Raw genomic sequence first — 22,817 nt, 5'->3', positions numbered from 1 at the left:
GTTCTGTGCAAAACTGCACTGATAACAGCCACTGGCTGCAACAGCTGATCCAGAGCTAATCAACCAGACAAAACCCCCTCACTGAGCAAAATCCTGACCCCATACACCAACTTAAGTTCCCTTCGGTCTTCAAACAGTAATCAAGTATTAACCATCAAATCTAATAACTTGGGCGGTGATGCTCTTTATGCTAACTCTATTGGAAAGCAATGGAATTCCCTTCCCAACTACCTTAGACTCATGCCTTCACTTAAACTATTCAAAAACAATCTCAGAGAATATTTAAAGTCCCACTGGTTGTGCCCATGTCTAAACCCAGACTAATTCCTATATGTCTCATAGTATCCTACACTCTTCTCTCTCACAAGCTATTATCTAGCATTTTACTTCCTCCACATGTACCCTTGTCATCTTCCCAACTTATCTTGTCCTGCCACCTCCTTAACTTAAGCATTTTTTTTCCACTAGCATGTATATACCATGTCGTATTGTTTTGTTATCTTTATAATGTTGTACCTTTATTTAATTGTAGTGTGTTTCTTTTCTCATTATTGGGAGCTTTTCTCCCCGGGCCTCTACTGAAAAAGGATATGTATCCAGCTAGACTAGCCCGGTCAACAAATGTAAAATAAAATAAATAAAATAAACAGCATTAAAACTTACAAATTAAGTACATACAACTTATAATCATATGAACTGAACCAAGTGTATTTGAAATATAAGCAGTTATGCAGCTCAAGTAATGGACAAGTGATCGTTCTAGTATCAAGCAACAAAATGACACTACAAATATACTGTGTGTGTGTGTGTGTATGTATGTATATATATATATATATATATATATATATATATATATATATATATATATATATATATATATATATATATATATATATATATATACACACACACACACACACACACACACACACACACACATATATCCTATATATATATATATATATATATATATATATATATATATATATATATATATATAGAGCTATAGATATAGATATGTGCATATGGGTCTACTTTACAAGACCGAAATCCCACTCACCCAACTTTCATAATGCTGAGATGAAAAAGCCGACAACTGCATATCACTGACAACCCAGAACACTAACTTTCCACTCCAGGTAAGTAAATGTTTGGCCAGTCTAAAACCTAAATTAAAACCAAAGCAAGTTAAACCCACCCATGCACCCCCACACCCCCCAACTAAATATACCAACTCCGAGATCGCACTACCGAGGGTTTAAGGGGCAAAGTTAAACACAGTGGCCAAGCGTTTACTTACCTGGAGTAGAAAGTTGGTGTTCTGGGATGTCGGTGATATGTGGTTGTCAGCTTTTTCGTCTCGGCATTATGAAAGTTGGGTAAGTAGGATTTTGGTCGACACACACATGCATATATATATATATATATATATATATATATATATATATATATATATATATATAGGTCTACTGCTTTTAATCAAATATCACTTATTCAAAAAAGAGCAGCAGTCCGCTCAGTTATGCGAATGTGCACTTATTCGAAAGTGCACTTTCACGAAACACAGTTCAACAAACCTTTAAAATGTAAAAAATAAAAAACACAAAATACTTCCTAACATTACAGTGAGTAGGGAGCTTCGCCCCCCACACCCCCCTACTTAAATATACCAACTCTGAGATTGCACTACAGTGGGGAACAGGTAAATTCCTATTCCCCACTGTAGTGTGCCTCGGTGCTTCAGTTTCCCTGAATGGTTCGTTGAACCATGCTTCGTGGAAGTGTGCTTTCGCTTAAATGCACTTTTGCATAACCGAAAGTCTGCTGTTCATTTTTGAACAAGTAGACTTTTGGTCTTTTACAGCAGACCCATATACACACACACACACACACACACACACACACACACACACACATAGAACAATTTCAGAAAGCAAACTCCCTTCTCTGTGGAAGATCTCCCATATAATCCCTTTACACAAAGGTGGGTCTTCAACTGAGCTTTCAAACTTTCGGCCTATTGCCTTACTCTCTCCATTAGCTAAAATAATGGAGAAATGTATACACCGACAACTGCTTGACCACCTACTACAAAATAATCTACTTGCCAATTGCCAACATGGTTTTAGTCCCTACCATAGCACAACAACTGCCCTGCTATCCTTCTCAGACTCTATAAACAAAAATTGTAAGAATAACTACTTTTCTTCTGCTCTTTTCATAGACCTGTCAAAAGCATTTGATATGGTGAACCATACCATGCGTATCAACATTCTAAAAGCCCAATCACTTGACCCACAAGCATTACAATGGTTTATATCCTATCTACAAGACAGACAGCAAGCAGTTCTCTGGAATCATAATATTTCTTCATCCCTCTCTGTAAACATTGAAGTACCACAGGGCTCTATTCTAGGACCACTTCTATTTTCTCTGTTTATCAATGATCTACATACTAGTATTTCTCAAGCCACCTGCATACAGTATGCAGATGACTCCACCTTAATTTGTTCAGCCAAGTCCATAACCTCTCTCCAGTGCCTCACCCAAACAGTATTTAACAGTGTTGAGAACTGGTTCAGGAAACACTGCCTTCTTCTCAACCCCAAGAAAACTAAACTATTGCTCTTTTCTCCTACTCACAAGACACCTCAACTGCACTTCACATTAACCTCTAACAATGGAACTATCATATCCCCTGACACTACAATCCACCTGCTGGGTGTTACAATTGACAACAACCTTAGTTACAATGACCATATTAATTCCACTATAAAGACTGTTAACAAAAAACTAGGGACCTTATACAGAATAAAATCCTTCCTTACCCCTGCAGCCAGAATCACTATAGCCCAAACCCACCTAATCTCCACCCTGTTCTATGCTTCTGCTATATATACTAATCTGTCTAAAACCCACCTTTCCAAACTCTCCACCAGCTATAATAACATAGCCAGATTTGCTACTGGTACGCCATATAGAACTCATCATTGCCACAACCTCAAACAACTGGGTTGGTTAGAACTACAAAACCAACTACTTTTTCAACAACTTGTTATCTCCCATAAGATACCCCACTACCCCAAGCATACCCCTATACTCACTAATCTCATCTCCCCTTACAAAAACCTTGCAACCCTACATTCAGCAAATAAACTTCAAATCTCTTCCTATGCATTAAATCCAACAACAAAGCTTGGGACTCACTCTTCACAAACACCGTAGGAAAGAGCTGGAACCATCTTCCTTCTGAACTTTCCAACCTTACTTCTACTGTGCTTTATAAGAAGCATCTTAAAGAATATTTTAAATCCCACTGGCTTTGCCCCTGCTCTAACCCTGACTGATATCTCTTGCCCATCCTGCTCTTTCTCAAAAAAAAAAAAAAAAAAAAAAAAACCTTTTCTGTTTTTTTGTTTCTAGTCATGGTATTTTATTCTAGCCTATCTAGCCTAAATGTTTCTAAATAACTCTGCTTAACCCTATCTTTTAATGTAAACATTGTACCAATTTTAATTTTAATTTTACTGCATTGTTGTCATTATTGCTGCTTGGAACTTTTCTCCCCGGGCCTCTACTGAAAATGGACATGTATCCAGTTAGACTAGCCCGGTCAACAAATGTAAAATAAAACAATAAAAAATAAAACATATACATATATATATATATATATCTATATATATATATATATATATATATATATATATATATGTATGTACACACACACACACACACACACACACACACACACACACACACATACATACATACATACACACACACGCACATACACACACACACACACACACACACACACACACACACACACACACACATATATATATATATATATATATATATACACACACACACACACACACACACACACACACACACGGCAAAGGAAGACAGACCACCAGACTGAGAGAGAGGAGAAGCCATGGCTCATCCACCAGGGACAGAATGAAATGGAGAGGTCATGGCAGACCCCGTAGACAGAGTCGACAATAAACCTTCCATCACCCCAATCCTACTGCACCAGAACACAGGGCATCTTCAATCTCTCCTCCTTTGTCCTCTCGACCACCCACATTGATGTCCTCAAAAAAGGATTTATTTTCATTCCACCACAAAGGGCCAACCTTCCCAACGTGCTTCTGGATCTACATTTACACCTTAGGGAATTAAACCTAAAAAGTCTGCACCACAGTGATGACAGCAAGGATAGCAATGAGGGCCCCTCAAACAGCCTTAAGCCCCCTTAAACCCAGGAGCTTATACAACTCACCACTACACAATACCCTGGATGACTTCCTCTCAGTGTGAGACTAGGAAATCTGAGAGGTACTCTCCAGACAACATCAGGGTAAGTGCTTTAAGCTCAATTCATCTGAATCAGCAGCAATCAAGGAACTCAGTGACTGTAACAAAATCCGCATCATGAAGGTGGACAAAGGAACTTGAACTGTGGTAATGGACCTTAATGAATACATAGATAAAATAGAATCAAGTTTAAAGAACAATGAATTTTACAAACCTATCTCATTAGATCTAGTACACCAACGTTTTAAACGTGTTGATGAAAAATGTTAACGTGTTTGCTAAAAAATAACATTTCTTCTGAAGAGTTAAATTTTTTAAGGATAGACAAACTCTGCTTAGGAAAACTTTTGGAATCCCCAAAGTCCAAAAACACACAAGCAAACCCCCCCTTCAGGCTCATTGTGCCTTCTAAAAGAACTAAAACTAAACATATCCCACAATTCCTTGACCTTATTCTCAACCTAATAGTTCAGAAGACTCAATACTTCTTGTGTGACTCATGATTGTTTCTCCACGAACTCCACAAATGCTGAGTCACCCACCAAGATTACTGCCCATTTACTGTGGATGTACAGGCACAGTATACCAGTATGCCTCACCAGGAAGGCCTCCAACTCACCAGGACCGACTGAGAAAAATATACGTCCTTCCCCATAATCAGAATTGAAACCATATGTGAACTCATTTCTCTAGTCTTGCAGAACAACTTTATTAATTTCTACCAAAAGGTGCATCACCAACAGAGTGGCATAGTAATGGAGTCCAAACGGCCCCATCCTACCCAAACCTTGTTCTCAGTGCCTGGGAAGCAGATATCTTTCCTACTATTGTGGGTTTTAGCAAAGTCAAACTATGCAAAAGACACACTGACAATATCTCCTTTTTATGGCAAGGCACCCCCCCAAGAACTAGATATCTTTATCCAAGATTTGAACAACAGTATTGATTTTCTCCACTTCATGATATCACACATGGGCACCCGTGTACACTTTTTAGATGTGGAGATCTTCCTTAATCTCACCACCTGCTCTGTTGAATCTAACATATTCTGTAAGAGCACCTTCAGGAACAATTTCCTAGAGTTTTCCAGCCAGCACCCCATGTTCATGAAGTCTAAAGTAGTAAAGGGACAACTAGTATGACTATCCTGCATCATCAGCAAGGACTCCATTTACCAGGAAGAGTGCAGCCCCCTGCTCAAACTCTTTTCATAATGTAACTATCCCAGTGACCTCTTAGCCAGTATGTACTCAGAGGTCTCCCTCTTTAGGAATACCGAATTTCAGCCCATCTTGAAACATGGCTTTCTATCCAAACCTCCTGGCACACTGAACCAAGACTTTGTCCTGAGCTTTCCCCTTCCTATCAGCCAGGACATGTACCTCATCATAGATATCCTTAAAAAATACTGGTGAATTATCCGCCGGGACAGAGAACTACACCAGACCTTAGGGGAATTACCCACCTTTTGCTAAAAAAAAAAAAAAAAAAAACACTAAAATCTCTGTTTGAGCAGCCCTAGCATTACTTCCTATCCCAGGCCATGGATTTCCATCCTCCCAAACCAAGCGTACAACCCTGTGGCCACTACACCATCTGCAAATGCATCCTTACATGCATCACATACACCTTCTCCTACAACAAATACGCGATTCTGCTTAGGAAGCATCTGGACTGTAACTCCTGCAATGTTATTTATGCCAGTATTTGCTTCACCTACAATAGCTTTTACGTAGGTAAAATGGCCAGAAAGTTGTCAAATAGCACTTAGCAGCTCTCCAGCATTCAGACAACAAAAACGTGTTAGCCAAACAGAATTGCGTTTTGCATTGGTTCATAGGATTCAAATTTCTTATAATGGAAAAAATTCCCTAGTTTGTTGGGGAAATGGAAACCTTCCCAAGTGTGTGAGAACTCGCATACCAGCTAAACTTGCAGGTCAACTTCCCCCCAGGCCTCAACAAAAACTTAAATATCAAATATGCTCTGAAATGGTACATCTAACACAGCTAGTCTTTATCTAAGACATTAACAACTATGATCAGTGCAATGATACAAGATAAAACTGTGCCACAGCACATATATATATATATATATATATATATATACATACATATATACACATATATATATATATATATATATATATATATATATATATATATATATATATATATATATGTGTGTGTGTGTGTGTGCTTATACAGCAGTTGCCAGCCTGATAGCACAGAGGTTAGGGTGTACAATTACCAGTTGGTAGACTTATGTTTGAAACTTGGAATCTAACTGGAAGAAAGGCCTGGCAATCTACTTCCATAATATTCCACAAAGACTTTATGAAGTCTTCCGTCACCAGAAGTTAATTTTGACTCGCAAGGTGATTGCTTGTTTTACTAACAGTAGGATTCAGATAAAGGAGTATGAAAAAAGCATTTCCCAGATTAATTGTGTATGTAAATTTTATTAGCATCTTGACACCATGTCAGACATTAATAATTATCCATGGCAGCAGAAGTGTATTACTATTACTGGCCTATCATCATTCCTACTACAGATTCTCCAAAACCACCATGTTTAATCTGCTCACTAAAATTTAAAGGCCACACACTGAATAAAGAGACACACACAACCCCAAACATTCTAGCCTAAGTAAAGTGATACTCAAATGCAAACACACATTTAGCTTGAAAGAAAGAATGAATGATTGAATGAATGAATGAATGAATAAGAAAGATAAAGGAAAATAGACTTTATCCCCAAGTGTTAACTGCCAATTCACTCACATCATACACTACATTCAACACTTGTACTAAACATATGCACAGTCACTACCAAAACATTGATAATATTGTGCAATATTAAAATACATTCATGCCAAACAAGAGCAAACATCACTACTCCTGTTGCTAAACCTCATTCAAATTAAAAAATATAACCCATAAGCATTGTGTTGTTTGATCTAAGATAATTTTATCAATTTTATTTATTAACTCTCCCCCCCAAAAAAACAACCTTATGATATTTGCAAAAAAAAACTAAATGAATATCAATCCTGCCATCACACTTAAAAAATTCCAATAACAACAGCATCCCCGATGTTACAAAGACAGAAATATCTGGGATTGAGGTTAGACACAAACCATAAAAAAATGGCCAGCACTCCACTCGGTGGATATATAAAAATACTTTAATATTTAATCCAATGCATCAAGAAAATCTACACAGAAAAGGCAAACCAGTTTTGGCACAAGCCTTCATCAGTGATATTGAAGCATTTCTGTATATCCACCGAGTGGAGAGCTGGCTGTTTCTCATGGTTTGACTCTTGGCATATTTTGGCCTTGCACCCGTGCCATACATGCGTAGCATTTTTCTTGTGGTTTATTGACTTTAGAACACCAACAACATTTCCAGTACAGTCACTCGCAACTTAACTTTATCATTCTATCTTCCCTATGGTTGGCCATTACCAGAAACATGCTACTACCAAATATGGAGTACAGCTTGCCCATATTATGCTGCCATTCATGTTATAATATCAACAAACTGGCTACTGAAAATAGGATTTGCAAATGTGTTACCTTCGTACACGCCAGAGAGCTTCACTATGATATATTTTAGACTATCAGCTGGTTCCCTATAACTTACAGAGTGGCACTTCTATGAATAATGCTCTCAGTTTTTAAAATATTAGAAGAGGATTGTCACCATCAAATGAAGAAAATGTTAGTAATACAAGAAGACTGCACATTAAGAAACAATAATGATGAAAGCAGCCAGTAACGCAGACCCCCCCCCCCCACCTGCCCTTTCAAGACAACCACAGGGAAGGACCCAGTCTTGCTGTTAGCAATACATTACCAGCTGATATGCTGAATCAACACACTCTATCAGCATTCAAAACTACACTACGGAAATACCGCCAAAAGGAAGCCACTTGTACCTGTTTTTGTGACACTGGTTAATAAGCCAGACTCATACCTCATCAACCATATCTAAAAATTTAAGACCATCCACTACAGTAGAACTTGTCAAATCATGTAAATAATGTATAGAATGGTAATACTGTCTTCTGTGTTTACCACTGTTTACAGTATCGTCACCTACATTATTACAAACTGTAACCTTCTCTGATTTGAGAGTGCTCTATTATTTGTCATGTCCTCTCTGCACTTTGAACCCAGGTCATAACTGAAAAGGAATCAGTTGACCAGTTCACTAACTGGCTTAACAAATGACAAATAAACAAACAAATAAACAAAACTGAGTGAATGGCAGTTCCAAAGACTAGTTTATTTTAGTAATGTTTTGGTGGAAAGTGTGATTCCACTTAGTGATAGTGAAATTTGGTGTGTGGGTTTGTGTGTGTGTGTGTGTGTGTGTGTGTGTGTGTGTGTGTGTGTGTGTGTGTGTGTGTGTGTGTGTGTGTGTGTGTGTGTGTGTGTGTATACACAACTACATAAGAAATTCAGACATTCAATAGCAAGCCCTGCACTAAACTCACCAGCCACCACAGGAGGGTGGAGTAGTGTGTAGAGAAAAAATTATTAGCAGTGCAAGATGACAGCAGTGAGCCTTCTGTCTCTCTCACAGGCACACACACACACACACACACACACACACACACAGAGCACACACACACACACACACACACACACACACACACACACACACACACACACACACACACACAGAGCACACCACTGCTTCAAAGACAAAATGCTCAAAAATTAATGTCCCTGTAAAGAGAAGAATTTACTCCCATAAGATGATATAGCACACTCATACCTAGTATGACAGGGAGGACAGACAGGGAAATAAAATGATCAGGGAATGAGGTAAGGAAAAAGTAAGATTATGATTATTGTTCCTGCAATACTGTCATTAATTACTAGAATTTTATATATATATGTATATTATTAAACATGACAGTATGCTAATGAAATGATTGCTGCCTTAAGATGGATTGAAAACATTGCTATTTACATACAATAACTGAGAATGGAGCTCTAACACAGGTAGCCAATTTTCACTGGTCAGTATGACGTTCTTAACCCAGTCAGAAAAGATTAAATGAATAAACAACCAGCCAAGCAAACATACAAATAAATAACCTTTTCTCAACGATATAGTATTACAAAATATCAGCATTACTTTATGAAGCATAAGAACTGAAAAAGGCAGCATGCTGCTTCCATTGTTTTAATGTTTATTGTTATCCAAAAAACATAACTTTGTGTTACATTACCTGTTCTCTAGGGTTGTTTGGGCTCCATCCTGTCTTCGTATGCCACTGGCTACGTTCATAATCAATGTATTCTTTCTTGCTCTTACCAGCATTAAAATGTGAATCATCTTTAGGAATTCGTATGTTCAAGAAGTCAATGGGACAACCAGGCTTTGTTGTATCCACAACATCAGCAACAACATGGTAACCTGAATTAACACAAAAATTAAAAAGGCATTCATCAAAACCATTTTTATAGTTTTCTGCATCTTTATGTCCTGAACAGGTATCTACATTTTAGATAAAATAAGAAACGTATCCCTTTTGTAAAAAATATGTTTGTCCATGTTACTTGAGTAAGAATTAATGGTGAATGCAGGAATTCATCCTTAATCTTTTATAATAATAAACAAAAATGTCAATAAATTCAACACTGATCCACACATCATGTGATATTTTTGTTTCAACAGCTGTTGTATGACCGATAACATGTTTTCTACAACAGAGCGTATAAGGAAGGAGAATGATATATCTACTTATTTCCTTTGGTTCCTCTCCTCTCTTTACTTTCTAGGCCCGATTCCATAAGAGTTGCGTTCAGTGTTAAGTGACTTGCTTCAGACTAAAGCCTACCCATAAGCAGGTTTACAATGGGGGCCTGATTCCAAACGACCTGCTCTCAGTGTAAGTGACTTTACTACGTTGTAGTACACTGGAATAAGTCACTTACACTGAGAGCAGGTCTTTTGGAATCGGGCCTCGTATCCCATTTTTAACTATGCAATCCATGGCGTGGTTATCTTTAGACACTTATCTAATGTGCAGCTGAAGAAAACAGAGCTAACTTAAATATGTACTATTTGACCAGACTGGTAAATTAGGGCTTCTGTCTGTTGAATATCTTCTTCTAGAAGGAAAAGGAGGATGCTGATTTTACACAGTCCATTTTAGACATGATCCCATTTGAAACTGTACTGATTGTATGAAGTTGCTTTTTTACTTTTGTGTAATGGAAAAAATAAAATTGCCAAGTATCAATCCAGTACAACTAAAAATTTTTGCAAGCATACATTAAATGTTTTTTTTAGGTAATGGAATACAATAACACTGCTAAATGGCACTGGCTACTTTTCAGATAGAACATAAGCATATGTTACATAGATTCTATTTGCTCTGTTTAACGAAAACACATGCCATAATACATCAAAAACACAAATGTTGACCCAATAGTATACATACACTAAGAAACAACCTTGCATGCAAAACTGAAAATTAAAAACAACACTAAAAAACATAATATTTTGCGTGAGGGGCAAGCTCCACAAATACTCTGCCAGTTAAATATACTAACTCCAAGATCACACAAAATCGGGGAAAGGGAATATTCCCAAACCCCGAGAATTGTGTTATCTCACACATCTGTCAACCATCTGTTTAGTTGACCAAAAGCAGTTGACTAAACAGATGTTGACCAAACACAGTGTCATCCTAGTTATTTGCAACCATTCCATAGTGAAACTTCTTGTCGGTATTACACAATGCAAAATAATCAGCTTGAAGCTGATAAGTAGTTTGGGACCGCATTTTACACACAGGCATTCAGATTGTCTCATGCTTTAAATCATTAAAGAAATATGACGTTGCCCAACATTACTTGGTTAGTCAAAAAGAAGGGAGAAAACATTTTAGCACTTTACCTGAAGGACAACACTGTTAACAAAATTCAATCCTAACCATCAGTTACTATATCCTGTACATCTAAGTGACACATCTACTGCCAATGTAAGAAATTGTTACACTGGCATAGCGATCATGTCAATAAAACACATAGATAAAAGAATGGTTTAATACCATTTAATTGATTAGTGTTGCAGTGGTGCTGTCGCCTCCTAGCAAGAGGTTCTCTGGTTCAATTCTTGGCTGGGGTGCCTTCTGTACACAGTCTGCATGTCCTCCCTGCCTTCGTGTGGGTTTCCTCCAGGTGCTCTGGTCTTCTTCCATGTTACAAAGACATGCATTTAGAGTGTTTCCCCTGGGCCTCAGCTGAAAATTGGCTTTGTTCCAAGTCGGACAAATGCTATATATTTAATTAAAATAATTGTACTTGTGAATTACAGGAGTCTTTAAGCAGAAAAGTTTCAAAATTAAAATGTTTGTCCTGACCCATACATCTGTAGTTACAGAATTTCACTTACTCCCATTTGAGTATCTTAAAGGATAAAAATGACAAGAACTATTTGTTTCTTACCAAAAATCACAAATAATACAGTTCTGTTTTCAGTGGATGGTAGCCCAGAATTCCCTTTCATGGCCACATTGCTAATACTCCGTGGGTTCGGCAACTCGGGCTCTAGCCATGGCTCACCCACACCATCTGCATAGTTAGCAGGTAGCAAACGCACAAGTGTATCACCTAATAATGCAAAATAAAAAAAAAATCCATTTAACAAGCAAAAACATCACATATGCTGCTCTGAGATAACATCATGGCATTTGTTTTTTTTACGTATATACTAGCTAACATTTTGAGTTTTCTGAAGGAAAAAAAATTGCCAAGTAATTAAGTGAAACAAACAATTTTAAAATTAGCTTCAGTACTTCCATATGTTTTTATTAAGTAAGATGTTGTAGTTCAAAAACAGTCTCTTGGTAATGTTACTTTTACTGACCTGCTTAAAGGGTCTAATTTTAGAGTAAACCCAAGATCGTAGCCATACTGATTAGAGGTGACTTTACCATGACACCAGGGAAATTCTCCCTACTGCTGTTGGAATATTTTTGGAGTTGACATGGTAGCAGGATGTGGAGAGGCTGTCAGGACCAAGGAGATTCTGTTGGGATCGGAGAGGTTGTGACTGCATTGTATGGTGGTTTGTGTACTCAGATGTTTTGGGGACTGGGCAGCACTTCTAGTATTTCTGAGGGTAGTGATCTTTTGTGGTCCAAAACTGTAACAATAACAGAGAAAGGTGTGAATACAGGCAGGAGTTACAAACTGTTTATAACCTCTTGATTTAAGTTTACAGCTCAGGGATTCTCAGGTATGCTCTACTCCCAGGGACAAGAGTATATTCACCTATGACAATGTTGCAGAGGAGTATGAAGGAATACAGAATAAATCAGGATGTATTTTATCTGCCATTTCTTTTAATGGGATGAGTCATTCTGGCCTTCTTGGAGTGAAAATGATGATGTCTATCTGGTGGCAGTAATATGAACCCAGAGATAGCAGTAGTGCTGAATGGAAAACCTTGATTAATTTGGTAAAAGTGTCAAATGACTTTTTTATTTATTTATTTAACTGTTTGACTATTTATTTGTTTTCACCAAAAGTTGTCTCTGGTCAGCTTACTGCATTAGCTTTTCTTGCTCTTTCTAGAATTAACCTTGAGTGATTAGTGTAAAGGTCAGTTAGTAGCCCACAGCCCAACGTTCGGAACAAAGTAGTAATGGCTGCAAGAGAGGGATGTTATATGCAGCAGTTAACAAAAAAGAAATGGAAAAGCAAATAACCCAACAAATAGCCTTGTCAAATAGATAAGCCTGAAGGCTTTTGTGAGGCATACAAAAATTATTCCTTTTAAGAGACCACTGTCCATCTAACAGGCCACTGTACTGGCTACTATCCAGAGTGTAGGCATGGCACTCCAGCCTTATGTAAGAATATTTACACTTATATGTATGCATATTGCATTTACTCTTCCTTTGTGGTTTAGGCCATAGCTAAAAAAGGTACACATGAGATAGTTCAAATAATAGCTTAAAGAAAGAAATTAATTAATCATAACATTAAATTAAAGAATTTATATTTTCCTCTCATGGAGAAGCAAGGCTCTTGTTTTGGTTGTATACTTGACTGAACATAACAGATCCTCAGCACACAGAACTTTCTGAGATGAAACAAAGAAATATTTTTAGTATTTGTGCCCTTTCCAGGAAAGAGCAAACTAAAATGGCATTTTGAAAAGACATTTTAAATCATTTATTTATTGATATTATTTATCATTTGTTTACCATATTAATGTGACTAAGTCAGTGGCCTCTCTTTAGGTGAGACCCAAGGTGATATTCATACTGAGTAGGGGAAGATTGGCAAGGACAGCGAGGAACTTTTCCTGCTCTTTTCAATAAGTGCTAAGAGATCTTTACATCTGTCTGAGGTACAACCATTTCAGGTAGATGGGACTTCAGTTTAACGTCTCATCCAAAGTGTAGCACACTCAGGAGTGCAGCACCCAGTAATGCTGCATTGTAGTGTCAATAACAGAAAATGAATCCAATCACCTGAGGTGGGAATAGAACCCACAGCCTTTTTAATCTTTTAGCAGCAAAAAACAATGTACTTCCTTTTGAGTCACTGATACTGACTAAATTCCTTTTGATTAGCTTGAACCAGCTAGTCCCTTGGACACTAAAAACTACAGAAGCTCCTATCAAGTGGGCACTCTTCTGCAATTGCAGATGATTTCTGACTAATTAAGCTTTAGGTTACACTTATTTGCTGACATTTGCTTATTAGGCTAGTAGACTGATCATAATGGATAAATTTCTTTCACAGCTTGGGATAACATAAGATGGGAACAAAAATGTTTGTATATACTGTATGAAATGCAAAATGCTTAAATGCTGGTAGTGCACATTATCTTAAAAGTAATCAAAGCCACAGTGATGGGAATTTGGGCAATTTGTCTAGAGATACATTTAACAAGCAAAAACAAGAGGCGAGGGAGGTCAGGTAATAGCAGAGATAATAGGGTTTAATGTTGAAGTTAGCAAAGTATTAAGATACAGAGTATTTCAAATATTTGCACAAATGATAGAATTCCAAGGGTGACTGGTTAGCCAGATAGATACACTCACATAAACATTTATATTTAAATAAAAACATACATATATATATATATATATATATATATATATATATATATATATATATATATATATATATATATACAAAAGTGTAGTCGTCACAATCAGCACAATGTGCCAGTACCATGAACCAGGACACCACACTCTCAGCTGTTCAAAAGGAAAAAGAAAGCAATTTACATCAATTGGCTTATTATTTATTTATTTTATTTATTTATTTTACATTTGTTGACCAGGCTAGTCTAACTGGATAAATGTCCATTTTCAGTAGAGGCCCGGGGAGAAAAGCTCCAAGCATGATCACTAACAAAGTTAACAATATATAACAAAGACATGTATAATAACAGTACAGAGGTACAATTGACTAAAGACATTATGTTAAAAAATTAAACTAAGTAAACAAGTACACTAAGCAGAAGCTGGGTATGGGCAAACAGAGTCAGGTCCTTACATTTATCCTATTGCTATTATAGTTACATTCATGCCCCCCTTCCATTGAAGAGCAAGAAAAAAAATCCACTTCACTGTAATATGCCAATCACTGTATTGTAGCAATCGACTTTTACATTTAAATCCATGCCCCCCTAATTTTCCATTGAAGAACACTAAATAAAATGCCCATTCCTTCTACTGGCACACCAACCAGGTGGCCTGAAGCATGATACTCCCCCTCCCTCTTGCCACAACCATTCACGTCCTGTTTTAGTGCCCTGCCCCAATGATCCCTTCTCATATTTTATTAAAAAAAAAAAATTTCTTCTTTTAAACTGTAGTAAACTGCTTGATACAAATCTACACTTTATACCCTGACTGCATGGAGTGCTACAGCACTCAGGTTGTACTTAAAAAGAGAGAAAGAGAAATTTTCTATTTTTTTTTGGTTTTTTTTTTTTACTTTTAAAATGTAGTGGATTGCTTGCTACAGCTTAGGTGTGTGTTTTTGTGCCTGAGTATGCCTGTGAATATTTCTTTCCCTTATTGTATAACCTGTTAATGGTGGATGTCCACCAGGCAGACTTGTTCTTTCTTGAGGATCTTGTTTTGATCCTATCGGGTACAGCTGAGTCAACATATTTGTACAGATGCTTATACAAGGCACTGATATAAATCTCAGTATAGGTGTCCATGCCATCAGTGAAGGCAGGGGCTATGAATCTATTAATGCCATCACATATCAGGTTGTAATTGTCTTTGGAGAAGTTTTTTAGTCTATTTGCAGCTAATGAGTGGGTCAGATGTTACTGTTACTTCTAATGAGACTGATTTATGATCAGACCTCACTAGGGAGGGCTGCACACATAGGGTGGTGCAATGATCACCCGTATTAGTGAGCACCAGATCCAAAATGTTTGGGTCCCTTGTGGGGGTGTCAGCCAACTGGTCCAGGGCACTGGGGTTAATGAAGTCCAAGAAACTTTGGGCAAGTGTGTTAGTAGATATATATATATATATATATATATATATATATATATATGTAGATACATATATGTAGATACATATACATATATATATATATATATATATATATATATATATATATATATAATCTACCCAATCTATGGATGGGTAGTAAGGCTCATCTAAAACCAGAGTGTTTGGTTGTATCTTGAGCCATTCAAGTAGATCTAAGTATGCAGTGTGGGTATCCTGATTCATGGAGGGGTCCTATAACTGGCAATAACTTAAGAGAGGGATCTTACAGAAAGTCAATTGGACCTGGATTAGTTCAAAAGAATCGTTTTGTTTAACCAAGCTAGAGTTGTATTTATCTTTGATTTATATTGATATGCCACCTTCTTTAGTTCTTGTAGTTTCAGTTAACTTGCTTTAACTATCATTTAATATAAGAAGACAGATTAGGTATCTCCTAAGGCTGTACACTAAACAAAATTCTAGGATGTTGGGATATTACACATACATGACATGTGTCTCCATATTTCTTACTCTTACAGTCAATTTGGAAATGATTAGTGTGCATCCATAAAATTGGTTTTATGAGTCAGCATACATACCTGCAGATCCTCGGTGGTGGTTGATTAAATTATTGTACCAGCCATCATATCGTTGAACTTCCCAAGGTACTGACTTCTGAGTATCTAGAAAATGAGACAAGTGGTTTTAGGTGAGGCAATGAAACATTAGGGTTACTGTTATATTTACACATTTATAATTAGCAGTCTGTAGTTATGCATAAAACATCTGCCTGTATGGTCAGAATCTTTAAGATGTCCTTACCTGATAGACCCCTGACTGCTGTTTCTTAGTTTTTGTTCTACTGTTTGTATGTTATGCAGAAGAAAAGTAAGTGGAGAGAATGGTGCTTCATGCGGTTCCTATCTGATATCTTATTATAAGTTTGTAACTTTTTATGTTTATTGTGGTACCTTGACTCACGTTTGCATTCTTTTCCATTTTGGTAACACTGACATATTTGATTTCTACAAGAATGATTTCTTTTGATGTGCATAGTCACTAGAATTGTATACTGTGACCTCACCAGTGCCCTGTGTCATGGAAATATGACCTCAGCCTCCCTGGAATTCACTGCAGCACCATACTGGACTTCAGTTCTACCTTTTCACACTGCCTCTCCTATCTGCAGCTACCAGACAATGATATTTTTGTCAGCAGCATATGAGTCGATTTAGTTGTCTGAATCCAATGTGACATCTGACACAAATATAGAAAAATGGAGTCAGCACTGTGGCATGAAGGGGAGGAACCATGACTGCATCCTCAACAAATCACTTCCATTAGAGAGTCTGGCTATTGTAGAAGCTGCCTGGGGACAAACATCACAGGACCAGTATCTTAAGATGGGCTGGTGTGTGTTGATCCATCCAGAGGGACTTAAGGAATGTGGAATCCCACCAAAAGCTGCATAGGAATTCCAGCAGGGAGCATGGGTATAGAAGTACTCATGGAACAGGCCCAAACCTGCACTGCCTAAACATCGGGGGGGGGGGGGGTAGAGCAGTATATAAAAATGCCAACTCCAAATAGGGTGATACCTTTGAACTCCTTGGATCTCTTTTCCTCAATACCAGCTAGAATGTTAATTTCTACCTGAAAAGGGAGAAGCCCATGAGATAACATGGGGTGATTATAGCAGACAGGAATAGAGAAAGAAGCATAAGCGTGGATGTGAGCATGGCACCATGGTTAGTGGAAAAAGGGCGGAAAGACAAAGTAAACTGGACTGCCGTTTGTACACATTGCAGTGGCACTTACGGCTTATTTACATTTCTCCTGAGCTACTTCATCCAGCAACTACACTGCTTATTTTATCAGGATGGCTGTGTCTAAGCTTTTCCACCATACTGCACCCCAAGTCCTTTAATCTTCCAACTAACCTCCTGAGCCATAGGGTTGAAGGCCTTGGATTATCTGAGATACACCACACACAAGGCTTTATATGCTCAGTCAAAGAACTAAATTCAGATGGGTTGCCAAACTCCATTGTGTATGAATCCATGCTGTATACCATTAACTAGAAAACTGTCATTCTCGAACCTGACTGGCTTGCAACTCCAAATCATTTCCCCTGACCTCCCTCAAAATGAAAATAAGACTATCAGGCTTATAATTACTTCACTGTTTTTATAACCATCTTTGCAAAAGAAAAACACACTCTCCAGTGTTGCAACCACTAGTAACTCATTTAACACCTGCCAGGTACCACCTGTCTCTTGCCATTAAGAGTTTATGGGTTTTTTCTTTGCTTCTTCAATTGTCACTCCTCTGTGTGTCCTTTCATCTCCATCAATACTTGATCTTTCTTCCCACGCCAGAAACTTGCCTTGACATTTCAGTATTCATTTAATAATTCTATTTTATATACTTTTCTTGAGTAATAAACAATGAAGCAATACAAGTTAATGTCTGCAGACTTTCTGACATGTGCTGCTCTCAAAACCATGCAGTTCAGCAAGTAAACTCCCAGCCTCTACCAGGCATCATACAAAATTGGGATATCCCTAACCGTCCCTTCAAGGATGGCTTGCAGCCTTTGAACAATCATTCCTCCTACCTTTGCCTGACCCTCCAGGCACTATTCTATATTGAGTTACTAATCTTATAGGCAGACACCCCTGCACCTGCACCAATGGGACAGATCTAGTAATTTAGTAATATTGTCTAATCTGCCCAGTTTTGAACTTTCCTTCTTCTTCTTTTGACCACTATTCCCCCTTTTCCATCTCTTTCTCTGGGACTGTACTGACCTCCAGGATATAGTCTGCTGCTTTTTTTCTGGTTTCCTTACAGGCCTTTCTTCTCATCCTGACTTCATACTGTCATCCTTATACAGGCCTAGCTATATAATGGTCTATAACTGGCATATTGCACTCACATTCATTGTAGCAAAGTCTGTTTATTGAGGGCTACTGCTTTTAGTCGAATTACATTTGGTTGAAAATAATTTCAGGCAGCCCACTTCACTGAAAGCACATTTGATTGAAAGCACATTTGGTCGAAGTCTATTTGGTCGAAAATGGAATATAGCCCCTGCACCACTGCAGTGCGACCCTAGAGTGAGAATATAAAGTAAGGGGCGCACAGCCCCCCACATTTTGCAACTAGTTTTTATTGACGTTATATGTTTCAATGTATTTTTCATGGATACACAAGTATATGATTGTGGATACACTGCAATTATGTGGGGGGTTATGCCTCCCACACCCCCCAATGTGGGGGTCTGTGCCCCCACACCCCCCCTAACTTTATATTCTCACTCCAGTGTCACACTGTAGTGGGGCGGGGGCTATATTCCTTTTTCGACCAAATGGAATTCGACCAAATGGGTTTTCAGTGAAATGCATTTTTGGTGAAGTGGGCTGCCTGAAATTATTTTTGACCAAATGTAATTTGACTAAAAGCAGTAGACCTGTTTATTGATATCTAGTGTCACAGTGTAAAGCAAAAAATAACTTAATACTGTATAACTACACATGAACACATGATACATTCTATTAGTTTTTTTTTTCTTGGAGTACATTACACTCTATAGAAATATAAAAGTGCCTTTGCCCAGTTAAGGTCAACAAAATACACAAGAAACTACAAAATAAAAATATAAAGCCAACCAACACAGCTATAAAACAAATGATTTAATGTACAAAGTTAGCACTTTCACAGCAAAACTGCTGCTTCATCAGACTTAAAATAAAAAAAGTCAAGACAATCATTTATATATAAAAATCACATGACATATCTAATTGAAAAGTTCAATGAGGTAACGTTCTCCCTTTTAAAACAGGTTTAATGGAAACACACCCATTCAAGCCTTGGTGTTTGTCAGCGTTTAGACTGACGATCCACCTTAGTTCTGCACATTCAGTCAGATTCACTAAATCACCAATATTCAGACTTTCACATAGCACTTCCATAACAGCTAACTTCAATTTATGTTCATTTCCATTTTCAGTAACATGCTTGGCCAGTGCATTAGTTTGTTTAACTTTTTTGATATCACCTGTATGTTCCAAAATTCTCTCTCTTAAACTATGGTTACTTTTGCCAATATAGTAACAATCGCAGGTCATGCAGGTAGCACAATACATCACATTCTCAGTGTTGCAACTTGCAAAACATTTCAATTCCAACCTCCTATTGATAAATTTTAGGTATAGAGTAGTTGTATTACTAATAAAACGCAGGCAGAACAATGCTGGCAAGAAAAAGTACCTAATCTTTCAGGCCTGATATGAGATTTAACATGTTGATTTTTATAACACAGTTGACATTTCAGGGAGAGATTGTTTTTAAAAGAAAATATAGGCACATGACCAGCAATGTCAGGTACAGCATCAGCCATCAAGGGTACAGACTATAGTACTTACTATCTAAAGTTATAAGGCTCTGTTGTGATATCATGGAGTGCTATCATGAAAGCATTGTCTTATGACATCACTTAGGCAACAGATGTAGAGTAATGCATCAGAAAAAAAGTGATAAACTACAGGAGCTTATCTGTGTGCAAAGCTGTTTCTTCTGCTGAAGCTTTCCAGATGTCAGTCAAGCTCAAAGCAGCATCTAGAATGGATCAGATCTGAGACTTGGAAATAACTAAAATGAGCTGAAAACTTGTTCCTTCTGTCCCAGTCCTTGGAGCTGCCCTGCTGTTTAGAACACCAGATTTTAGATCTTCGTAAACTGGTACAGATGTTCTGCATACAAACATACTGTGGAGCTAAGTAAACCTTTTATGACTGATACTAATGCCATGATATACAAATTACTGTCATACTTGCTATGCCTACTATTTTGCATGATCTTTCTGTCTTGTGTAGACTTGCACTGTGGTGCATCTGTTATTACAGTTATGTTTGTAATGATCAATGATACGACACCACTGTGTATCTAGATTCTGCCATTATTATATAGTTATTTTTTCATTCATTTTCTGATACTTGCTTTCCCTTATCCAAGATCACAGAGGAGCCAAAGGCTACCCCGACACGGACCAGGCATAAGGAACAAAACATTTTAGATGTGATGTATGTGCTCAGACACTCAAAAGGCCCTCTACCTAGAAAGCAACCAAATTAGGAAACAAAGCAAATAACTGTTTGCAAAGAAAGCAGGAAGCACACTGCTGCAAATGTTCATTGTACATTGTACTGTTTATAATTATCTGTTTCCTAACCATATTGTGATAATGTGCACTAGAAGTAAATATATTATGAATGTTTATTTTATTTTTTATTTATTTTATTTTTATTTTTTTCTTTGCCAAATTTTTCTCCTTGGATCTATGGACAATAAAATACAATAAACAGATAAATAAATCTGTAAGTTTATTACCACACTTCTCTGACCCTAAGGCCAAGCCCAGTGTTTCCCATGGGTTTGCTGAGCCAAAGACTGTGTGTAACCTGGGTACAGTATTCCTGGTAGAAAGTAAGACTTGTAGCAGCACCCCCCCAGACACACACACACACACACACACATATGTATATATATATATATATATATATATATATATATATATATATATGTGTGTGTGTGTGTTTACATAATGTTCCATAGCATGCTGTGCAGTCATGTTTTTAGAGACAGACTTTCACATTCTTGAATAAGTATAAAGCAGCATGTGTTTGTTATACTTACTGACAGCTCTTACAAAGGTAAAGTAGAAACAAATACAAGTCAGTAGCCAACTGCTATCTTGCCAGCCCATTTCTGAACACTGTATGCTAAAAGAGAAAGGGAGAGAGAAAGAAATTTAAGATGCATTTACAGCATAAACTCTAACTGCACATAACTATACTGGAAGAAATAGTCAAATGCTTCTCATTTCATTTTGAATTACCAAAGACAGAGATATAAAACAAGCATGTGTTGTTCTGAATGTTTCAGTGTTGAGTCTGGAATAATACAGGAGTGATAACATGAGATATGCTGTAAAAAGCACAAAAAAGAAAAAAAGCTTGTTTTGATAGAGCTCGTAATATTAGTGTGGTCACATTTACAAGGAACTTTGATAATTTGTGTGTCAGCTGTAATTGGCTATTCAAAAATGTAAAAACAATTTCAGAATGATATGTTTGCAAAAGTTAAGTATAAGAATACGGATATTTAAGTGCTTTATGTTTCCACCATAGGTTTTTCATGTACTAATTTTATGACCTAAATTCATGAGCAAAATTTCACAAATCGCTGACATCCTTCTTGTAAAATGATTTCACTAAGGACATGAAGTTTAATATGGGGCTAAGAAATAAACATCTTGGTCTCAATCTGAAAAATAAACACTTCTGTATTATAAAGAAGCTTTGAAAAGTGGTTATACTGTAGATTGTGGCAAACCATAGAAAACTGTCAACATAATTTAATCTCTTTACAACTGTTCCCCGCGATAAAAGAATTAAAATGATCATATTGTATTCAAAAGGTGCTATTTTAGAATGAAAAAAAAAATAGTTGGCTTGTACATGAAAGATTGTATCTACCACATTAATGAGGTACTATAAAATACCAGATACATCATCATTATGAAATTAATATACGGGCAACTATAAATCTCTGGCCATAACTTGCTGATAACTTGTTATTTCATCAGAATGGATGCAATTTTCCACTTGCTGATGTCATGAAGCTGCTGACTGATATATTCTTCTAAAATGATGATGATGATGATTCAGGGCCTGTTATTATTCCCGAAAGGAAGCAGGAAGCTTGGAGTGATATTGCTGGTGGTCTGCTTTCACACTAATCATGTAGGCTAAGGTGTAATACTGTTTCAGCTTGCTGAAATCCCCAGCAAAATTTTCAGGAATCTTCCTGGACAATGCACAAGTGGAAGTACACATAATCTGCAGCTGTTCCAAAGTCAAAGTCAAAGTAAACTTTGTTGTCATTTAGAACTACACACGTGTACCCTAAATGAAATTTCGTC

The 22,817-nt window shown here is 37.2% G+C and overlaps 1 protein-coding gene across 2 annotated transcripts in view; it reads right to left on the bottom strand.

Moving 5' to 3' along the window:
* LOC122800916 (dual oxidase 1-like) overlaps positions 1–22,817 on the bottom strand; it is a 250,375-nt gene that overhangs the window by 176,935 nt on the left and 50,623 nt on the right. For both annotated transcript variants that reach the window (XM_044070274.1, XM_044070275.1), the window contains exons 2-5: positions 21,530–21,615; positions 16,432–16,515; positions 11,799–11,963; positions 9,572–9,759 (exon numbers count right to left, since the gene is read on the bottom strand). In XM_044070274.1, the coding sequence (XP_043926209.1) occupies positions 9,572–9,759; positions 11,799–11,963; positions 16,432–16,515; positions 21,530–21,599 (507 nt within the window). In that variant the 5' untranslated portion in view covers positions 21,600–21,615. The remainder of the gene's footprint in view (positions 1–9,571; positions 9,760–11,798; positions 11,964–16,431; positions 16,516–21,529; positions 21,616–22,817) is intronic.

The sequence above is a fragment of the Protopterus annectens genome, chromosome 4.part1, assembly GCF_019279795.1.
Source record: "Protopterus annectens isolate FY-2018-M chromosome 4.part1, PAN1.0, whole genome shotgun sequence".
Classification (NCBI taxonomy): domain Eukaryota; kingdom Metazoa; phylum Chordata; order Ceratodontiformes; family Protopteridae; genus Protopterus; species Protopterus annectens.
This window is presented reverse-complemented; position numbering and strand designations above follow the sequence as displayed.